The sequence below is a fragment of the Equus asinus genome, chromosome 2 (genome assembly GCF_041296235.1).
Source record: "Equus asinus isolate D_3611 breed Donkey chromosome 2, EquAss-T2T_v2, whole genome shotgun sequence".
Taxonomy (NCBI): Eukaryota; Metazoa; Chordata; class Mammalia; order Perissodactyla; family Equidae; genus Equus; species Equus asinus.
The window spans coordinates 120,618,723-120,640,511 of NC_091791.1; the positions used below are offsets into that span (position 1 = coordinate 120,618,723).

At 38.2% G+C, this 21,789-nt stretch overlaps 1 protein-coding gene across 5 annotated transcripts in view; it reads right to left on the reverse strand.

Annotated features, from left to right (window-relative positions):
- HERC2 (HECT and RLD domain containing E3 ubiquitin protein ligase 2) overlaps nucleotides 1-21,789 on the reverse strand; it is a 272,108-nt gene that overhangs the window by 140,169 nt on the left and 110,150 nt on the right. For all 5 annotated transcript variants that reach the window (XM_070497080.1, XM_014829918.3, XM_070497069.1 and 2 more), the window contains exons 20-23: nucleotides 19,121-19,299; nucleotides 14,541-14,725; nucleotides 12,944-13,099; nucleotides 12,063-12,248 (exon numbers count right to left, since the gene is read on the reverse strand). In XM_070497080.1, coding sequence (XP_070353181.1) covers nucleotides 12,063-12,248; nucleotides 12,944-13,099; nucleotides 14,541-14,725; nucleotides 19,121-19,299 — 706 coding nt within the window. The remainder of the gene's footprint in view (nucleotides 1-12,062; nucleotides 12,249-12,943; nucleotides 13,100-14,540; nucleotides 14,726-19,120; nucleotides 19,300-21,789) is intronic.

Genomic DNA, 21,789 nt, shown 5'->3' on the forward strand with positions numbered 1-21,789 from the left:
AGAAACCAAAATCAATGAATCAATAGATAAAATGATCAGAACAAATTGTGTGAAAGGACTACAAGGGGAAACAGACAAATCCACAATCACAAAGGCAGATTAAAATATCTCTTTCTATAACTGTCACCACAAACAAAAATTCAGCAAGGATGTGGAGTGATTTAAAAAACAAAAACACATACAATACCATATGAGCATCATGAATAGCAAATATGAGCATATACCAGGCAACAGACCAAATCTCAAAAATTTCAAAGAAATGAAGTTACAGAGCACACATGCTGACTGCAAAGAAGTTAAATTAGAAACAGGTAACAAAAATAAAATAAGGATGCTCTACATATTTGAAAATTATGAAATATATTTATGCCACCCCAAATCCCCAGAAAAAATGACTATGGAAATTAAAAAATACATTGAAATGAACAATAATGAAAATACCACAGTTCAACACTTGTGACATAGAGCTCAATGTATGGTTGAAGGCATTTATACCTTTAAACGTATATATTAGGGGAAAAAACCTAAAAAGTACATAAGTTAATAAACATCAAATAAATAAAATTCTATGAGTTCATAGTGGCACTAAAAAAAAATAGAAAACATCACTGATCATCTTTGGAAGCAGCAGGACACCAACTTAATATTACAAAAAACAGTAAAAGGGGAGTGGGAGGAATCAAGCTAGGATCGTGTCCCTCCTGTGCAAACTGTACCTTGTGCCACCAAACAGGTGACAGCAAGGTTGCTGGGGGATTTTATACAGGATAGACTATACATATAAAGTCCCTGGTCCATCTGAAGAGAACTGTAGGTAGGGCCACCCAGCATCACAGGCCTAAGCTGATGAAACAGGAAGTACACTGGATAACCTCGGACACACTGAGCCACCAAAACTGAACCCGAATCTCATCAAGCATATACATGAAATCAGAAAGAAAAACTGTAACTTATACAAGATGTTAGAGTAGAAGAGGCAATGCAATCAGCCAAGTTCAGCAAATATGAAATTCTCCAGAACAGATGTCCTGCTTCTTTGAAAAATAAACAGTATGACCAAAGACAGGGAGAGGATGGCCGAGAGATAAGCTGTTGGGGGAAAGAGGGTAGAAAGCATGTATCAACCAACTGCAACGTGCAGAACTTCTTCAGATCCTGATTCAAAACAACCACCAACAGGGGGCGGCCCAGTGGTACAGCGGTTAAGTTTGCATATTCCGCTTCAGCGGCCAGGGGTTTGCCAGTTCAGATCAGGGGTGCGAGCAGGGCATCACTTGGCAAGCCATGCTGTAGTTGGCATCACAATATAAAAAAAAGTACAGAAAGATGTGCATGGATGTTAGCTCAGGGCCAGTCTTCCTCAGCAAAAAGAGGAGGATTGGCAGCAGATGTTAGCTCAGGGCTAATCTTCATCAAAAAAAAAAAAGAAAAAACACCAATAAAAAAGCTTTTTCAGATAATGCAGGAAAATTGAACATGGACTGCACGGAGATTAAGGAATCACTGTTAATCTTAGACAGGATAATGATACTGTGGTTTTATTACCAAAAGAAAAGTTACCATTAATAGGTAAAACCTATTAAAATGTTTTAAAAACAGAGATATGCTTTAAAATAATTCAATCAGTGAATAAGAAAAGTGTAGGAGGGGCTGGGGAATGTGAATACTTGTTAACCTAGATCCATTATACTAATATCTATTGTTAGAAAACTTTAATAATAAGCAGATTACAAAAACAGCAGTGTGCTAATAAGCATCATTTCTCAAAAAAGTTAGAAAAATATCAGATTAAATCTTAAGAAAGAAGAAATAATGAAGAACACTGTGGTACCAGCATAAACATAGACATTTAGATCAATGGAATAGGAAAGAGAGCCCAGAAATAACTTCTCACATATGTGGTCAAATGATTTTCAACAAGAGTGCCAAGACCATTCAATGGGGAAAGGACAGCCTTTTCAACAAACGGTGATGGGAAAACTGAATATCCAACTGCAAACAAATCAAATTGGACCTTATGTTACACCACATAAAAACTAACTCAAAATAGACCAAAGATGTAAAAGTAAGAGTTAAACTATCAAATATGAAATTCTTGGGGAAAACCTTAGGAGGAAAGCTTCATGACATGGGATTTGGCAATGATTTCTTGGACAAAACACCAAAAGCACAGTGAACAATGGAAAAAATAGATAAGTTGGATTTCATTAAAATTAAACATCAAAGGACACCATCAACAAAATGAAAAGGCAACCACAAAATTGGAGAAAATATCTGCAAATCATATGTATCCAGAATATATAACAAACTCCTACAAGTCAACAATAACAACAAAAAACCTGACTCAAAAATAGGAAATGCTCTCAGATGTCAGCATCATGGCAAAGTGAACTTGCCTGGGACTCTCTCCCCTCCAACATACAACAAAAAGGGCCATCCATACTCCAAGAGAGGACATGCTAACACAACACAAAAACATCAGAGAAACATGCAGCCATACGACGGAGGGCAGAGAGGCTGGAGCCCTCCTCAGAGAAGCTGGAATTGGGGTAAGAGAGAACTTCGTTCCCTCTCCTAAAGACTGTGATCCGTGACACTGGAGGCACTGTGAGGGAAGGAACAGAGGAGAGGATGGTCATTGGCAGAAACAAGGACTCCCTAGGGCCCTTGCAGCCTAGAGGGAAGCCCTCTAACGGGGCGAAAGCCTTTGCGGGGAGTGAGCGCATCAAGCCAACACCCCAGGTGACCAAATACCAAGAGCAGAGCAAGAAAATCCTGAGAGCACAGGAGATAGCACCCCTCCCACCACCCGCACAACACCAGTTCCACTGCCTGTGAACTCAGCTGAAGTCAAAGGGCTCAGAATACACGGCTCTCAACTCCCACCCAGTGGCGATAGGCAGTAACTGCAACCAAATAATAGAATGCATAAGACCAAACCTACCTCTAGTAATATCAGACACTACCTCAAATCTCCAGACCAGAGAGAATGACAAACATCCAGAATTCAGTCCTGAGGACAGAGAAATATGTAATCTAAATGACAATGAATTCAAAATAGCTATCATAGAAAACTCAACAAGGTAAAAGAGAATGTAGAGAAACAACTGAACAAGTTCAGGAGCTACTTCACAAAAGAGATTGAAACTATAAAGAAGAATGAATCAGAAATATTCGAGATGAAAGACACATGGAAGAGATAAAACTATCAATTCCTTCAATGTTTGAGTGGACATCATAGAGTAGCGTATCAGCATAATTGTAGATGTACATGTTGAAATGCTTCAGACAGAGGAGGAGAGAGAACTAGGACTAAAAAGAAATGAAGAAAGCCTCCAAGAAATATCCAACTCACTGAGGAAATCCAAAATAAGAATTATAGGTAATCCAGAAGGAGAAGAGATGGAGAATGGAGCAGAAAGCATGTTCAAAGAAATAATAGCAGAAGACTTCCCAAACCTAGGGAAAGGGAGGGAAATCTATGTGGAAGAAGCTTTCAGATCTCCTACATTTGTCAACGCAAAAAGACCTACTGCAAGGCATATAGTGGTAAAACAGGGGAAAATAAATGACAGAATACTAAGAGCAGCAAGGCAGAAGAAAATAACCTACAAAGGAACCCCTATCAGGCTTTCCACAGATTTCTCTGCAGAAACCTTACAAGCTAGGAGAGAATGGAACAACATATTCAAATACTTAAAAGAGAAAAACCTTCAGCCAAGGATACTATATCCAGAAAAAATATCCTTCATGTATGAGGGAGAAATAAAAACCTTCCCAGACAAACAAAAGCTAAGGAACTTCGTAGCCACAAGACGCCCCCTACAAGAAATCCTAAAAAAGGTCCTCATACTGGGGGAAAAAAAGGGGGAGAAAGAGATCACAAAACACAAGAGTAAGGAGATGAATAGGTACACAGAATCAGAATAGGATAGGAAATACTCAGCTATAGCATTAAGCTAAAGGGAAGGAAAACACAAAAAACAAAGATAATTCTGTTATTTTAACAACAAACTCACAACACAAGATGGAATAAGATATGAGAAAAACAACTTAAGAGGAGAGGAGGAAAGGGACTGAATCGGTTTAGACTAAGGAAATAAGAGGCCATCAGAAAATGGACTCTTATACATGAGATTCTGAATAAAAACCTCATGGTAATCACTAAACAAAACAGCAGAATAGAGACACAAATAAGAAATAAGGAGAAACAAAGAAACGCATCATAAAAACTATATAATTCAATGGGTAGACCAAAACCTACAGGACGAGAAAGAAAGGAAATACAGGAAAACTGGAAAACGAGAGATAAAATGACAGTATTAAGCCCTCAAACATCAATAATCACCACAAATGTAAGTGGATTGAATTTTCGAATAAAAAGACACAGAGTGGCAAGATGGATTAAAGAACAAGAGACAACAATATGCTGCCTCCAGGAAAGACATCTCATCTCCAATGACAAACACAGGCTAGAGTGAAGGGATGAAAGACAATACTCCAAGCTAACAGCAAACAAAAAACGCAGGTGTCGCAATACTTATATCAGATAAAGTAGACTTCAAGATAAGCCAGGTAAAGAGAGACAAAGAGGGGCAGTATATAATGATCAAAGCGACATGCCATCAAGAAGAAATAACACGTATAAATATCTATGTACCCAACACAGGAAGACCAAAGTTCATAAAGCATCTATAACAAACCTAAAAGAAGATATCAATGATAACAGAATAATAGAGGGGACCTCAATACTCCACTCACATCAATGTATAGATCATCCAGACAGAAAACCAACAAGGAAACAGTGGAATTAAACAAAAAGCTAAACCAGTTGGACTTAATAGACATATATAGAACACTCCATCTAAAAACAGCAGAATACACATTCTTCTCAAGTGTACACGGAACATTCTCAAGGATAGACCATACACTGGGAAACAAGGGAAGCCTCAAAACATGTAAGAAAAGTGAAAGAATAACAAGTATCTTTTCCAATCACACTGCTATAAAGCCAGAAATGACTTACAAGAAAAAAGCTGAGAAAAGGGCAAAGATGTCAAGATTAAGCAACATGCTACTGCACAAGCAATGGATCATTGAAAAACTTAAAGGAGAAATCAAAAAATATCTGGAGACAAATGAAAATGATAACATACCATACCAACACATAGGGGATGCAGTAAAAGCCGTATTAAAAGAGAAATTCATTTCATTAAGAGGGAAATTCACTGAATTGAATAAGGCTCACCTTAACAAACAAGAAAAATTCCAAATAAGCAATCTCAAATTACACCTGACTGAATTAGAAAAAGAAGAGCAGACACAGCCCAAAGTCAGCAAAGGAGAGACATAAAAATCAAAGCAGAAATAAAGGCTATTAAAACAAAAAAGACAGTAGAAAGGATCAATTAAACAAAGAATTGGTTCTTTGAGAAGATAAATAAAATCGACAAAGCCCTAGCCAGACTTACAAAGAAAAAAAGAGAGAAAGCTCAGAGAAAATAAATCATAAATGAGAGAGGAGAAATAATAACAGACTCCACAGAAGTACAACATATTATAAGAGAGGACTACAAAAAACTATATGTCAACAAAATGGATAATCTAGAAGAAATGTATAAATTCTTAGACTCTTACAACCTCCCAAAGCTGAATCAAGAATCACAAGGAAAGAGATTGAAACAGCCATCAAAAGCATCCCAAAGAATAAAACCCCAGGACCAGATGGCTCCTCTGGGGAATTCTACCAAACTTTTAGAGAGGATTTAATACCGATCCTTCTCAAGCTATTCCAAAAAATTAGGGAAGATGAAACACTTCCTAACACATTCTATGAGGCCAACATCACTCTGATACCAAAGCCTGACAAGTACAACACAAAAAAGGAAAACTACAGCCAATATCGCTGTTGAACATAGATGGAAAAATCCTCAACAAAATTTTGGCAAGCCGAACTCAGCAGTACATCAAAAGGATCATACATCATGATCAAGTGGGATTTATAACATGGACACAGGAATGGTCCAACATCCGTAAATCAATCAACATGATTCACCACATCAACAAATTGAGGAATAGAAACCTTATGATGATCTCAATAGATGCAGAGAAAGCATCCGACAACATCCAACTGCCATTTATGATAAAGAACTCTTAACAAAATGGGGGTAGAAGGAAATTATCTCAACATAATAAAGGCCATGTATGACAAACCCACAGCCAATATCATACTCAGTGGCAAAAACTGAACAACATCCCCCTGAGAACAGGAACAAGACAAAGATGCCCGCTATCACCACTCTTGTTCAACATAGTACTCAAGGTTTTGGCCAGAGCAATTAGGCAAGAGAGAAAGGAATAAAGGAATCCAAATAGGGAGTGAAGAAGTGAAACTCTTGCTGTTTGCAGATGACATGATCTTATATATAGACAACCCTAAAGAATCCATTGGAAAACTAACAGAAATACAGTAAAGTTGCAGGGTACAAAACCAACTTACAAAAATCAGTTGCTTTTCTATACTCCAATAACGAACTTACAGAAAGAGAACTCAAGAATATAATTCCATTTACAATCGCAACTAAAAGAATAAAGTACCTAGGAATAAATTTAACTTAGGAGGTGAAGGACCTATACAATGAAAACTATAAGACATTATTGAAAGACATTGATAATGACATAAAGAGCTGGAAAGAGATTCCATGTACATGGACTGGAAAAATAAACATAGTTAAAATGTCCATACTACCCAAAGCAATCTACACATTCAATGCAAGCCCAATCAGAATCCCAGTGACATTCTTCATGGAAATAGAACTAAGAATCCTAAAATTCATATAGAGCAACCAAAGACCCTGACTTGCTAAGGCAATCCTGAGAAAAAAGAACAAAGCTGGAGGCATCACAATCCCTGACTTCAAAATGTACTACAAAGCTATAATGATCAAAACGGCATGCTGCTGGTACAAAAACAGGCACAAAGATCAATGGAACAGAACTGAAAGCCCAGAAACAAAACCGCACATCTACAGAAGGCAAATGTTCAACAAAGGGGCCAAGAACATCCAGTGGAGAAAAGACAGTCTCTTCAATCAATGGTGTTGGGAAAACTCAACAGTCACATGCAAAAGAACAAAGGGAGACCATTACTCATGCCATACACAAAAATAAACTCAGAATGGATCACAGACTTGAAGATACGTCCTGAAACTATAAAACTCCTGGAAGATAATATAGGTAGTACAGTCTTTGACATCAAACTTAAAAGGATCTTTTCAAATACCATGTCTTCTCAGACAAGGGAAACAAAAGAAAAAATAAACAAGTGGAACTTCATCAGACTAAAGGTCTTCGGCAAGGCAAAAGAAACTAGGATCAAACCAAAGAGACAGCCCACCAATTCAGAGAAAATATCTGCAAATCATATATCCGACAAAGGGTTAATCTCCATAATATTTAAGGAACTCACACAACTGAACAAGAAAACAAACAGCCGGATCAAAAAATGGGCAGAGGATATGAACATTTTTCCAGAGAAGATATATAGATGGCCAATAAACAAACGAAAAGATGTTCAACATCACTAATCATGAAGGAAATGCCAATCACAACCATATGAAGCGGCCAGCCCCATGGCCAAGTGGTTAAGTTTGCGCTGTCTGCTTCAGTGGCCCAGGGTTTCGCCAGTTTGAATCCTGGTTGCAAACATGGCACCACTCATCAAGCCATGCTGAGGTGGCATCCTACATGCCACAACTAGAAGGACCCACAACTAAAAATATACAACTATGTACCAGGGGCTTTAGGGAGGAAAAGGAAAAATAAAATCTTTAAAAAAAAAAAAGGAAAAACTATATTAAGATACCACCTTACACCTGTTGAAATGGCTATAATCACTAAGACTAAAAATAACAAATGCTGGAGAGGGTGTGGAGAAACCTCATACCCTGCTGGTGGGAATGCAAACTGGTGCAGTGACTATGGAAAACAGTACGGAGATTCCTCAAAAAACTAAAAATAGAACTACCATACAACCCAGCTATCCCACTACTGGGTATGTACCCTAACAATGTGAAATCAACAATCCAAAGTATCATATGCACCCCTATGTTCATTGCAGCACTATTCACAATAGCCAAGACATGGAAATAGTCCAAGTGCCCATGTACTGAAGACTGGATAAAGAAGATGCGACATATATATATACAGTGGAATACTACTCGGTCATTAAAAAAAAGACAAATTCATCCCATTTGCAACAACATGGAAGGACCTGGAGGGAATTATGCTAAGTGAAATAAGCCAGACTGAGAAAGACAAACATCAGATGATTTCACTCCTATGTGGAATATGAACAAACCCACGGACAAAGAAAACAGTTCAGTGGTTAACAGAAGAAGGGGTGGGGAGTGGGCACAGAGGGTGAAGGGGAGCACTTATGTGGTGACAGTCAAGAAATAATGTTAAACTGAAATCTCACAATGACGTAAACTATTATGAACTCAATAAAAAAGAAAAAAAGAAAAAAGACAGGAAATGAACTTGAATAGACATTTCTTCAAAGATATGCAAATGGCCAGTAAACACACGAAAAGATGCACAACATCACTAATCATTAGGGAAAATCAAATCAAAACTACAATGTAAAACTTCATCCCATTAGCAGGGCTATTATCAAAAAGACAAGTGTTGGCAAGGATTGGAGAAATTAGAACCCCTCTTCCTGCATTCCCTATGGGAACAAAAAATGGTGTAGCTGCTGTAGAAAACAGGATGGTGGTTCCTCTAAGTTAGACATAAAATTACCATATGATTCAAAAAGTCCACCTTTAGCTATATACTCAAAAGAAGTGAAAGCAAGGACTCAAACAGATATTTGCACACACATGTTCATAGCACCATTAGTCACAACAGCCAAAAGGTAGAAACAATCCCAGTATCCATCGACAGATGAATCAATAAACAAAGTGTGATGTACATAAAATGGAACATTATTCAGCGTTAAAAAGGAACGAGGGGCCAGTCCCGTGGCCAAGTGGTTAAGTTTACGCACTCCACTTCAGCAGCCTGGGATTTCGCCAGTTCGGATCCTGGGCGTGGACATGGCACCACTTGTCAGGCTATGCTGAGGTGGTGTCCCACATAGCACAACCAGAGGCACTCATAACTAGAATATACAAGTATGTACTGGAGGGCTTTGGGGAGAAGAAGGAAACAAAAACAAGATTGGCAACAGATGTTAACTCAGGTGTCAATCTTAAAAAAAAGGCAAGGAAATTCTGACACATGCTACATGATAAATCTTGAAAACATGCTAAGTGAAATAAGCCACTTACCAAAGGACAAATACTGTATGATTCTACTTTTTTTTTTTTTTAAAGATTTTATTTTTCTCCTTTTTCTCCCCAAAGCCCCCCGGTACATAGTTGTATATTTCGTTGTGGGTCCTTCTAGTTGTGGCATGTGGGATGCTGCCTCAGCGTGGTCTGATGAGCAGTGCCATGTCCGCGCCCAAGATTCGAACCAACGAAACACTGGGCCGCCTGCAGCGGAGCGCGCGAACTTCACCACTCGGCCACAGGGCCAGCCCCTGTATGATTCTACTTTTGTGGCATACCTAGAGTAGTCAAATTCATTGAAACAGAAAGTAGAACAGTGGTTGCCAGGGGCTGGGAGAGGGGAGAACGAGGAGTTAGGGTTTAACGGGCCAGAGTTCCACTTGAGGGGAGATGAAAAGGTTCTGGAGACGGATGGTGGTGATGGTTGCACAATAATGTGAATGTACTTAATGTCATAGAATTGTAAACATAAAAATGGTTAAAATGGTAAATTTTACATTACGTTTATTTTATCACAATTAAAAAAATTAAAATTGGGCCCCCACTCTACCTCGCCCTCCAAAAATATTACTCACAAAGAAAACTATGGACAAAATTATTATCTGGCAAATTCTACTATTCTTATACACACTCTTTCAAAAACAGAAGAGGAGAGAACATTCTCCAACTCATTCGAAGAGACTAGCGTCACCTGGGAACCAAAACGCTGAATGTCTGTTTTCACACTATCAGCTCCATCAGCTAGTTTCTCCTGACTAGCCAACACTCTCAGTTGACCGATTATAAATAGAAATTAACAGGGGTTACACAGGAAGCTGCCATCTTCCTGAATTGCAGCTTCTTTGTTAGCGGAGGAGCAGTGGTTATCAGTAACTTATAGGAAATTACAAGAAAAGAAAGTTACAGGCCAATCTCACAAACACAGATGCAAAACTGTTAAAAAAAAAAAAAAGACCAGCAATATATATTAATATGACCAATATTATAATATGACCAACGTAGTTTTATTCCAGAAATGAAGTTTGATTAACATTTGAAAACTCAGAATTTCACACAACAGAAAAATAAAAGAAAAACTGTACGGATGGATCATCAAGAAATGCAGAAAAAAGTATTTGATGAAATTTAATATCCATTCACAAAACCTGGGAGCAAAGCAGACAGAAATAGAAGGAAACTTCCTTAATATTTAAATGTATCAACAAAGAAAACTCTACAAAAAACATCATACTTCATGTGTGGAAACTGGGAAGCTTTTCCTCTGCTCTTAGGAACAAGATAAGGATGCCTGTTATGACCATTTCTATTCAACAGCACACTAGAGGTGCTAGAAGTCCAAAAAGTCAAGGGGGTAAGCAATAAGCTCAGAAACAGACACAGGCAGAGAGTCATTTGATTTAGACAGAGGTGCTACTCCAGGAAAGAGATGAACAACAGTCCTTTCACCCAAAGATGCTGGCACAGTGACCCTATGGACAAAATGCCTATGGAACAGAATGACAGGTGACCTCCTGGTATCCGTACCAGCAGTGAGAATTCCCACATTCTACAGAGACGAAAATCAGCACAATCACCATGGAAACCTGGCACTCTGTACTAACGCATAACCTACACACCATGGAGAAACAGACATAAAAATGTTTCAACAACTAAGTTGTTAAGGAGCACATGCCTATCTGACAAAATGATCAAGAGAAGCAGGAAAGCAGTGACCACACAAGCCTGGAGAGGGGAATCTTTCAGGGAGACAAGAGGCAGTGTTTGGAAGGAGCCTGCAAACGTTCCATTGCTTAACCTAGATGGATGCTGAATGGTTTTCTCTGTGATCAATCACAAAGCTGCTTTCCGTACTTTTATGTATGTATTATACTTCACAATAAAAAAAGGTTTCAAAATGAGTAAGTTCAAATTGCTGATCAAATTAAATACCCTCAACCATATGTGGAATACAGACAAAAACACCACATGACCATTTAAGTTCATAAAAGCAGCTGAATGAAAATATTAGCTATATTAAAAAATAAAAAACTATGCTCAATATCCTAAGGTTATTTTCCCCAGGACAACTGTTACTTCCTGTTTTAAGCTCCTGTGTTATAAAGATGACAGTCTACAACGGGAGGAAAAAATGCTCACCTTGTTTGAGCTTTCCTATAAAATGAAAGTTAAACCACAACTTTAATTAATTCTATGAGTCCGAGAAGTCAGAACCATAGAGTATGGTTACTTAGACTCAGATTCAAAAATGTCCAAGCTAAAAACTTTGAGAAGACAAGTTTCATTCCAATTTGGCAAGCACTACAGACAGTACCAATAGGCAAGTGCTCAGCTGACTACAAGAATTCCATAACTCATTAACATCAGATAATGTCGACACATTTAGAAAGGCATCCCATATTGATGTCTACCTCCAAACCTGGACCGTATCTAACCACCTCAACAGCTACTTCTGGAGATACCTCCCAAGAAAGTGTCTTCCAAAACTTTCTAAAATAATCCATTTCAGGATACTACAACCATTATTAACAGAATAATGTTCCTTAAATATAACCCAAATGTCTTCTGATTTGGATTATCTTCATTTTCCACTTAAACTACCACCAGTGAAAATGACAAATAATTGGTATTCCTTTATCAAGTATTCTTTCAAATAAAAAGGCAACATTAGGTTAGACTAGGACATAACTTTCCTCAGTGAAAGTCCTCTAAGTTAAGATGCCATACCCATGATGCCGGGCCAGGCTAACTCTTCATAGTCGTCCCTTTCCTTTCCCGGTGCGAGGTGGTTGAATCGATCCAGATGTTCTAACAGGCCACCCAGCAGAGGGACAGCTCCAGCCTCCTGCATCAGACCAGCATTTTTACTGAGCAGAAGCACTATAGAAACTACTAGTTCTGGAAGGAGAACACCTACATTTAAAAAGAAGGAGGGTGAAAAAAAGCATTAAAATTTAAATATAAAGGGTCTATACTATAAAACCACTTTATATGCTTGCTCTATGTTTAAATTCTGATAAATCGCAAAATAAGGAATGCTAGTCCTTAGCATACTTCTACAGGATTATTTTATCTTTCATTTCAAAAGAGGTAAATAGAGGTATCAAACAGAACCTTCTGAGTTACAAGAATACTTTCCAAAAACACTGTTTCAAGATAGAAGTACTAACTAGAGTCTTTTATTCAGAAAACTAAGTGTTTACAACTACGTTTACTATCAGAAAAAAGCACTCAATAATAATGCTGTACTGTCACAGAATTGATTTGAAAATATTTTAAGCAATGTTGGAATTTATTAAAGTCCTAAAAGGGGCAATTAATTTCTATGCTGCTAAAATATTAGACAATTACCAATGACCTCATTATTGAAGTGTTGATAATGGTGTTATGACTCTAAATCACTAATTATATTTACAGTGATAGGATTCCTGTACCAGGTTGCTTAACAACAGAATACCACTAACTAAAACAAACAAAAGGAGAAAGGCAATAGGACTAGAAAACGGATGAGGTACAGGCATGCAGGTTTATCAGGAAATGATAAATTTTAACTCTCATTAATCTCCAGAAATAAATACACGTCCACAGGAAGGAAACAAGAAAAGTACCAGTGAAGTCCCCTTCCACAATGCAGGCCACCTCTGCAAAGTGCCGCCAGCTGGTGGAAGCAATGCTGGATGCCACAGGTAGTATATCTCCAATGTGTGTGCACAAAAGGGCTGTGTACTTCTTTAGCAAGGAGCCCACACCCATTAGCTCAGGACCTTGAAGAAAGATTCAGAAAATTTCATTTTCACTACTAAAATTTACTTTGTGAATAAACTGAATTGCTCCACTATTCCACTGTCATTTATACACCTTTTACCTATAACAATTTTCTCAAACAGAAGCTATTAACCCTTACTCCTTGACTCTTTATATCACATAATTTGAGCAACAGTGAATTTAGTTACACTGATTTTTATACACTGCACTACACAGTACCTAGAAACTTTGGGTGTATAAATACTAAAGTCATAACCTACAGAGTTTTAAACCTTATATCCAATACACAAATGTTTTCTAAGTCCAAGTCTTAATGCTTATAAATTATTCGCAATGAACAAAGGTAGGCATTTTTCAATCTCATAAAATCTTTAACTTTTCTTCCTAGACTCTTAATAGCTTTCCAGTCCTTGCAACTTTATGTCTGTGAGATGATCAACTCTTTCAGACTTTATAGTTCACCTATTTCAATCCAAAATTTTCCATCATCCACAAGTGCCTAACTCTTTTCAGGAAGCAACTAAGCTATTTTAGAATATACTAGCTATAAAAATCAGTCATGTGTTGCTTAGTGACAGGGATACATTCTGAAAAATGCATCATTAGGCGATTTCATTGTTGTGCAAACCCCATACAGTGTACTTACACACACCTAGATGGTATAGCCTACTACACAAATAGACTGTATGTTACTAATCTTATAGGACCACCATCATATACATGGTCTGTCATTGACCAAAATGTTGTTATGCAGCACAGGACTGTATTAACAAAAGCAGCAGACCTTTCCAACCATGACAGAGAGAGTTACCTTATGGAGAGCCAGGGGCTACCTTTAGAGCTTGTGAAAAGTGCTCTACTCCACAACGTGTACAGAGCTGAGCACTCACATATCATCCTATTTTAATTCTCACGGGCACCCTTAGGCGTTAGCCCAATTCTAAAGGTGAGTGATCTACAGTTCCCAGGAGACTAGTCTTAAATCCAGCAGCTAATAAACCAGAGCTATAACTAGGACCCAGTCTTCCTCCAATGATGATTCATTCCTTCTACTACACCCAGCTGGCTTCCCAGTGTGACATACAAATACTATGTCACTATTTTGCTCCCACATTATCTCAGTCTCCAACAGTCTATAACTAACACATGGAATAAGTCTGATAAATCTTCTATAAGGTTAACCTAAACATAAAGGATGCTATGCTACTTCTGATGTCTAAAGAATTTAAATGTTAAGACAATGAAATAAAAAATACTGATGAGTCTAATATAGAAATATTCATCAAAAAAAAAAGCAGATGCAAAATGAAGTCCCCCAAAATTGGTGCATTTAATAGTATAAGAACCACACATCTGGGCATGCAGAATAGGCATGTGAAAAGGCCTAAATAAAGAAGCCCAAAACACACATAAGACACTTTAACATTCTAAGCAACTTACTAGAAATATCTGAGGTGTGACCAGTACTTTCTCCTGGATAAAGTTTACTGATAAGTAAGCGCTGAAAACGCAGCAACAAATCCAACGAAGCAGATCTTTCCCGACTATGTTGCTCAAAGTCCAGACATGATGAAATCCGATGGGCAATATCTTTCAATCTGACAACCGTCTGAGAAGCAATGTTTCTATGCAGGGGAAAGAGGGTTGGAAATTTAAACAAGTTATGTCTGTTAAAAAAAAAAAAAAAGGACAACATAAACTAAAATCAGAAATACAACTCATATATCGAGGTGACCTGCAGCTGGCTTCCTTTCCCAAATGCGGGTCAGGTGTACCTGCAATAAGCCAACCTCAGTCAAAACCGAGCAGAGCAGCACCAAAGGCACAAAAGATGTAATGATGCCCTTCACTTTACAAATGTAAAGCAAGCTCTATAGAATGGTCCAAAATGATAGAAAACGCCTGCACAAACCTTTGGAAGGAAAAACAACTGTGTCATTACTTTTTGTCCAAAGCTGCATTTCAAATATAAATGTGACAGTACTCTTAAAGACAAGATTCTTTCCCATTTCTGCATCTGCCTCACAAGTCTACCTTTAGACCTACTCAAGTAATCACTCAGGTGGGCCATATCAGGGTACAGGGCTCAGAGAGTACAGGTAGGAAGACAAAGTGGGTACAAATAGACCAGGTCAGGAAACGGTGCTCCAAGAATATGGTAAGGAAAGGAGCAAAGACTCCACTTCCAACTGTAGGAGCTAACTTAAGTCATGTGTCTTTAGTAAATGGGAAGAAAGGAGAAGAAACATGAGTCCTGGGAAGCACAATTAGAAGAGCAGTAATTGTTTCGGTTCCATGAGCAAAATGCGAAGAACAAGGCAGGGAAGTCAAGACAAGGCATGGGAGTGGACGCTGCAGGTGACGGAGTGACAGGCTGCGGGGACTATATTCTGCTATGCGGGGCCACCAAGGTTTAGAAAGGAAAGTGACATCCTATTTGTGTTTGAGGAAGGTAACTCTGGTGTCAGTGTGAAGGCAGATTAGAGGGGACGGGGAACACCAGATAAGACCCTGCCACCTAGAGACAGTCTCAGCACTAGGTGAACAAGGCCAGATCCCTGGTACTGAGAACAGAGGAGGAAGTGGATTAGTGGAGGAAAAAGAGCCAAAGTACAACCTGGTTCTAGGGATGCCGTCAAAGCAGTTCCCTCACACCAGCCTTGTCCCAGCCACGAGGGCAACAGCCAGCTGGCCAACACCTGGCACGGCCACTGAGCAGGCAAGTTTGGAACCTGTGCACAACACCAGGCCACAGACAGGCATTCTGCTCCATTCCTAACGTGACAGTAAGTTTGTGAAGAACCTGTCAATTGTACCTGCCCCCATGGTTCATTCCAGAAACTAACAGCAGTGTGAGCGAGGACAAGAGCAGGAGACATTCAGGAGTCCCAACCCAACACTTCAACACGCATCCACAGAGTTGCCAAGAAAGAGTGGCAAAGAGCCCTGGACTGGTACATGGCACCGCTCCCTGGTCACACAAAATCAAGGTGGGCACTCACTGGGTCTTGCCTCTAGTCGCCCTCACCTTTCTTCTCCCTGACTTGGTAACCTGCCCTGATAACCACATCACAATAGAAGAAACAGGTCTAGAATCTGGGTTTTATGCTATACACAAAGGAGCAAAAGACAGTAAGAAAATACAATAAAACTTTTAACTTATTTCCTTAATATAAAATTCAGAACCATAATCAAAACGTGTAATTCTGATAAAGTTCACTAACCAAAAAATCTTCATAGCTCTGTATTTTCAAATATAAATGGTTTTCTGCAACTCCTTGCCAGCATAAGACTAAAGAGTTACTCTGAAATCTGTTTCATGGCTATTTTTGGGAAGCTACAATTTCTTCAACTTGTTTTCCAAGAAATGAAAGTACATGAAACGTCTCCAAAATATCTTACATCTTTAAACTATTTTTCAACAACTGCATCAGCTAAGTCAACATATTGAGTCTCCTTCAGTCACAAACACTTAAGGTGAGAAAATCAAACATTAAAGTCTATCCCTACAAGGGAAGGGGCACATTATCTATGCTTGTGAAAAGAGCCTGGATTATAGGCATTCTGCTAGTGAGAAAGCTGTGGATGCTTTCTCTATTTTCCAAAATTTTTGTAAGGTGCTGTTTACGTCCATACTTCAGTTTTTGTCTTGTGTTTTTCAAATAGGTACATCTTTATTATAAACCTACTGTGGAGCCAACTCCCTGCGTGCCAAGGAGATCCAAAGTAAAGAAGAAGGTTCAGAAGATGACCTGTGAGGATGGTCTAGAGAGTGCTGTCCTACAGAAACATAATGCCAGGGAGCCACATTTGTAATTTAAAATGTTCTACCAGTCATATCCACAAAGACAAAAAGAACACGTAAAATCAGTATTAATAATGTATTTATCCCAATATAGTGAAAACATCATTTCAACAGAAAACCAACAGAAAAAGCATTAAGATTTTTTACATTATTTTTTTACACTAAGTGTTGAAAAGCCATTGTGTATTTTATACTTAAAGCAAATGTCAGTTCAGGTAACTAAATTTTCACTAAAAACATTCAATCTGACTTAGAGTCATAAAATGCACTTAAAAAAGTAAACTCATGTGACCAAGTTATTCCAAACATACTCAAAAGTTTTCTAAAAACTGAATAAGGTCCTAGTTTTTACATTTGAATTTTAATTAATAAAAAATAATGCAACTAAAATAATTGAATCTTATTTAATAAAAAATAAAAACTCAACACCTCAGCTACACCAGACACATTTCAAGTGCTCATCAAAGATGGCAAGTGATTGCCAGACTGAACAGCACAGGCATAGGCAGGTGGACAGCTGGGTCTCTCCACACCAAGAGAACAGTCTGAGCCAGGAGGAGAGTTGGCCCTCATGAGAACAGTGACTACCATGGCCCAAGGTCAGGGACTCAGTACTCACTCTCGTCCAGATACCAGAGGGTGACACATCCTCCTCAGTGAAGGGTGAGGCATTCAGAACTCAGAAAAGTGCTTCATGAGGTACACGCTTTATGATTTAAAACTTCTGCCAAGAACTTTACCTTTCAATTACAGAGCACTCAATGTCCGTTTTCTCATCTGATCTGCCAAGTAAACCCTGCTCCTGTTACAACTCCTGCAGTTACCACTCTTGGCAGAGTTCCACCTGCCAACTCCACACAAGCAATCACAACTGAAATTCTAGGAACAAATCCCAAGGTCTTTCCACTACCATCAACTACAATGAGTTAATTCACTTTATTTCAATTTGTTCTGTTGAAGATCAGAATGTAAGAACTATTAATCAAAGGAAATAATCACCATCAGATTAGGAAAACAAAACAAAATAGTAAAAGGGATTTAAAATTAGCATTTACTAAAATCTACATAAGGAACTAGCTCTAAAACATCCTCTTTAAAAGTTCCCTGTGTGCCCAGTCAACTCTGGGGTTCCTGGCAGTGGAGAGCAGGCCCGCTAGCACACCACTCACACTCCTGGATATGCATGCAGAGCTGCCTACTCTGGGTGCTCAGCTGCCTGAGCAAACCCTCCAGGCTCTATTTTCTGCATAGAAAATAAAACAAACCATGAGCCAGGTTTACAAAGAGCAGTTCTGTTAAATAGAGGGGCAACAGTTTCTCATGGTCTAACAAATGCCTTCCAGAAATCACCTTGCTTTCTTGTTCTTTCTGAGTGGCACTGAAATGCTGGCTGACGTTTTTCAGTAGACAGTATCCGACCACTGCAGCCCTTGTCAAGGTTAGCCTCTGTTTATGTTCTGGCTGATTCTTTCCTCCTCCTGATCAGGCCTTCAAAAATCATGCTCTCCATTCTTTTAGTCACTTCAGCTTTTAAATCAAAAGTTGTCCTACAGGGGCTGGCCCCATGGCTGAGTGGTTAAGTTCACACACACTGTTTCAGCAGTCCAGGGTTTGCTGGTTCGAATCCTGGGCATGGATCTACACAACATTCATCAGGCCATGCTGTGGCAGCATCCCACATACAAGAACTGGAATGACTTATAACTAGGATACAACTATGTACTGGGGCTTTGGGGAGAAAAAAAAAGAGGAAGATTGACAATAGATGTTAGCTCAAGGCCAATCTTCCTCACACACACACACACACACACACACACACACACACACACACACAAAATAGTTGTCCTACAGTGTTACATATCAATCTATGATATTCAGAATGAGGCAATGATACAACCTGCTTTAAACAATAACCTTACTATGACGATCTTCATTTGCATCTATTGCTACCTAATGAGAAGAACCTTTCCCTATGTTCATCACACATCCTAACTTTCTCTTGTATGAAAACCTGTAGAATCTCCTATTTTATGTTATACACTCCTACCTCTCATCTATATTTCAGTCTGCTCTTTACCCTAAAACCTATCCTAGGTAATTTTCAGAGTATTTCCTCAAAGCCAAACACATTTTTCAGACCCTAATGCTAGATCTCATTATCTTAATATGAAAACCAACAATCCTATTAAAATAGAATATATCTAATACTATTTACCTAAGAAGCTGTTGAATAAGCTGAACCAGAGGTAAACACTGTTTTCCGGAAGATTCATAAATTCCCGTATTAATAAGATCTTTATCCAACGGGGTCCTACTTCTATGAAATGTCGAGGCACTCACTTCCTGTTCATCAATTTCTTTTTCCTTTTGTGCTTCTTTTTTGGCTTCAATATCCTGTAATTCATAAGACAGAAACTCATTACCAGTTATCTTAGTAGCAAGTGTGAAGGCACCCTGGGCTGAACCCTGATCCCACAGCCTACCTGTCCCAGACTGTGTATGCTAACTCACACACCTGGTGACAATGGCCCACATCCACCTGTCAGAAATCCTGTAGCTCACTTGCTCAGTTTCTAAACAGACTATTCATCCTACAAATCCAATGTCCACGCTGCCACTGCTGATGGTCTCCAGCCTCCTTCTGTGAAGTCCCTAAAATCTTTACCCCTGCTACTTGCTATCACAAACACCCAATGTGATCTGCCCCATACATACAGAGTCTATCTGCTTGCTAAATATGAAATAACAACCCACAGAAAGGGAAAATATATTCCCAAGTCATATATCTGATAAGAGACATGTTTCCAGAATACAGATAGAATTCTTATAACTCAACAATTAAAAGATAAACAACCCAATTTAAAAATAGGCAAAGGATTTGAATAGACATATCTTGAAGATATACAAAGGGCTAATAAGCACACGAAAAGACGCTAGACATCATTAGTCCTCAGGGAAATTCACACCTACTAGGAAGGCAATAATATAAAAAATGGACAGTAGCAAGCATCAGCAAAGATGTGGAGAAACTTGAACCCTCATACACTACTACTGGGAAGGTAAAATGGTACAGCCACTTAAGAAAATAGTTTGGCTCTTTATTGAAACATTAAACATAGAATTACCATAAAACTTAACAACTTCACTCCTAGGCATATACACATAAGAAATAAAAACATATGTCCATACAAAAACCTATACATGAATTTTTATTACAGAATTATTCATAATAACTTAAAAGTGGAAACAACTCAAACGTCCTTCAGCTGATGAATGGATAATCAAAATACATTATATCCTTACAATTGAATATTGTTTAGCAATTTAAAAGAATAAAGTACAACATGGATGCTACAGCTTGAACGAACTTAGAAAACACTATGCTACGTGAAAGAGGTCAGACAGAAAATGCCATATATTGTACAAATCCATTTATATGAAATATCCAGAACAAGGAAATCTTTTTAGACAAATTAGTGGTTGTCAACGGCTAAGAGGAGTGGGGAATTGGGAGTGACTATTAAGGGGCACAGAGCTTTCTTTTTGGAGTGATAAAAATGTTCTGAAATTAGATAGTGGTAATGATAGTTGCACAATCTCTAAATATACAAAAAAAACACTGAATTATACACTTTAAAAGAGTGAATTGTATAGTATGTGAATTATGGCTCAATAAAGCTATTATTTAAAAAAATTTTAAAAGGAGGTAGCTTTTGCTAGTCAAATGCAACCAATATTCCTGAGAACCTACTACGTAGCAAGCATTCTTCTAGTAACCAAATTTACTGTGCAAAAACAAAGTTCTTTACTTCTGGGCATTATTTTCTAATGGCAAAAGTCAGAACAGTCTAAACATAAACAGTCTTCCCCAGTTCTGAGGGGTGTGGGGACAAAGACCATGACTCAGTGGTGGGATTGGAACTGGGCCACCCATTCTCAAGGCTAAGGCAGCAACATGGATCAGAAAGCTGAAAAATGTGCGTGCTTTTGACTCAACAGTTTCATTTCTGGAACTTCTTCCTAATAATCATTCTTATACTCAATGACTTATTATCTACAAGAATGTAATTAAAAATTATTTATAGTAGTAAAAATATCTAAAACCTAAAGTGTCAACAACAGAAAGTTGTTTAAAAAAAAACAAAAAAGAAGAAATGATTCCCTTTACATATGACAGACTTCCCCGAAGCAACAGAACAAACGGACATAGCAGTTGAACATTCCACAGAAAAAACACGGCAACCTGAGGAGTGAAAAAGAAAAAACTCGATAGATCACTGAAATCAATTCTGGCACCATAATGAATATTGTTAGTAAATATCTGCACTTTTAAAAATCTGGAAGACTCTACACCAAAAATATTAACAATGGTTATTCCTAAATGGTGAGTTTTTTTATTAATGCCTTTCTGTAGCTTCAAAACATCTCTGTTTTGAAATAAATAGCCTTTTGGCTATTTTTTAGGCAACAATTATTATCAGAGCGCCACCCTTGCCCCCTGCCACCCCCTGCTCCCCACCGGTCCCTCCCTCTATTAGGAAGCATAGAATAAACATTTGTCAAATAAATTAAGAGGTTCTAAAAATAGTGCTTGGGTCATGTTAAGGTTACTTGTCTGGCCCATGTGTGGCCAGCATACCAGCCACTCACTAGTCATAATACCTTAGAAAATCACTAAATTTCTGTGGTTCTTATGTCCACATCTATAAAGTGGAATTTTAAAAACAACTTTTTCCACTCAACATGGTTGACAAGCTTAAAAGAAAAAACTAAAGTAAAGTACATAGCACAGTACCTGGAAAATAATAGGTACACAAGGAATGGTGGTTGCTACTAACATTGCTACAAAGACAATTTCTTCTAACGTTTCCAATGGAATCAAAG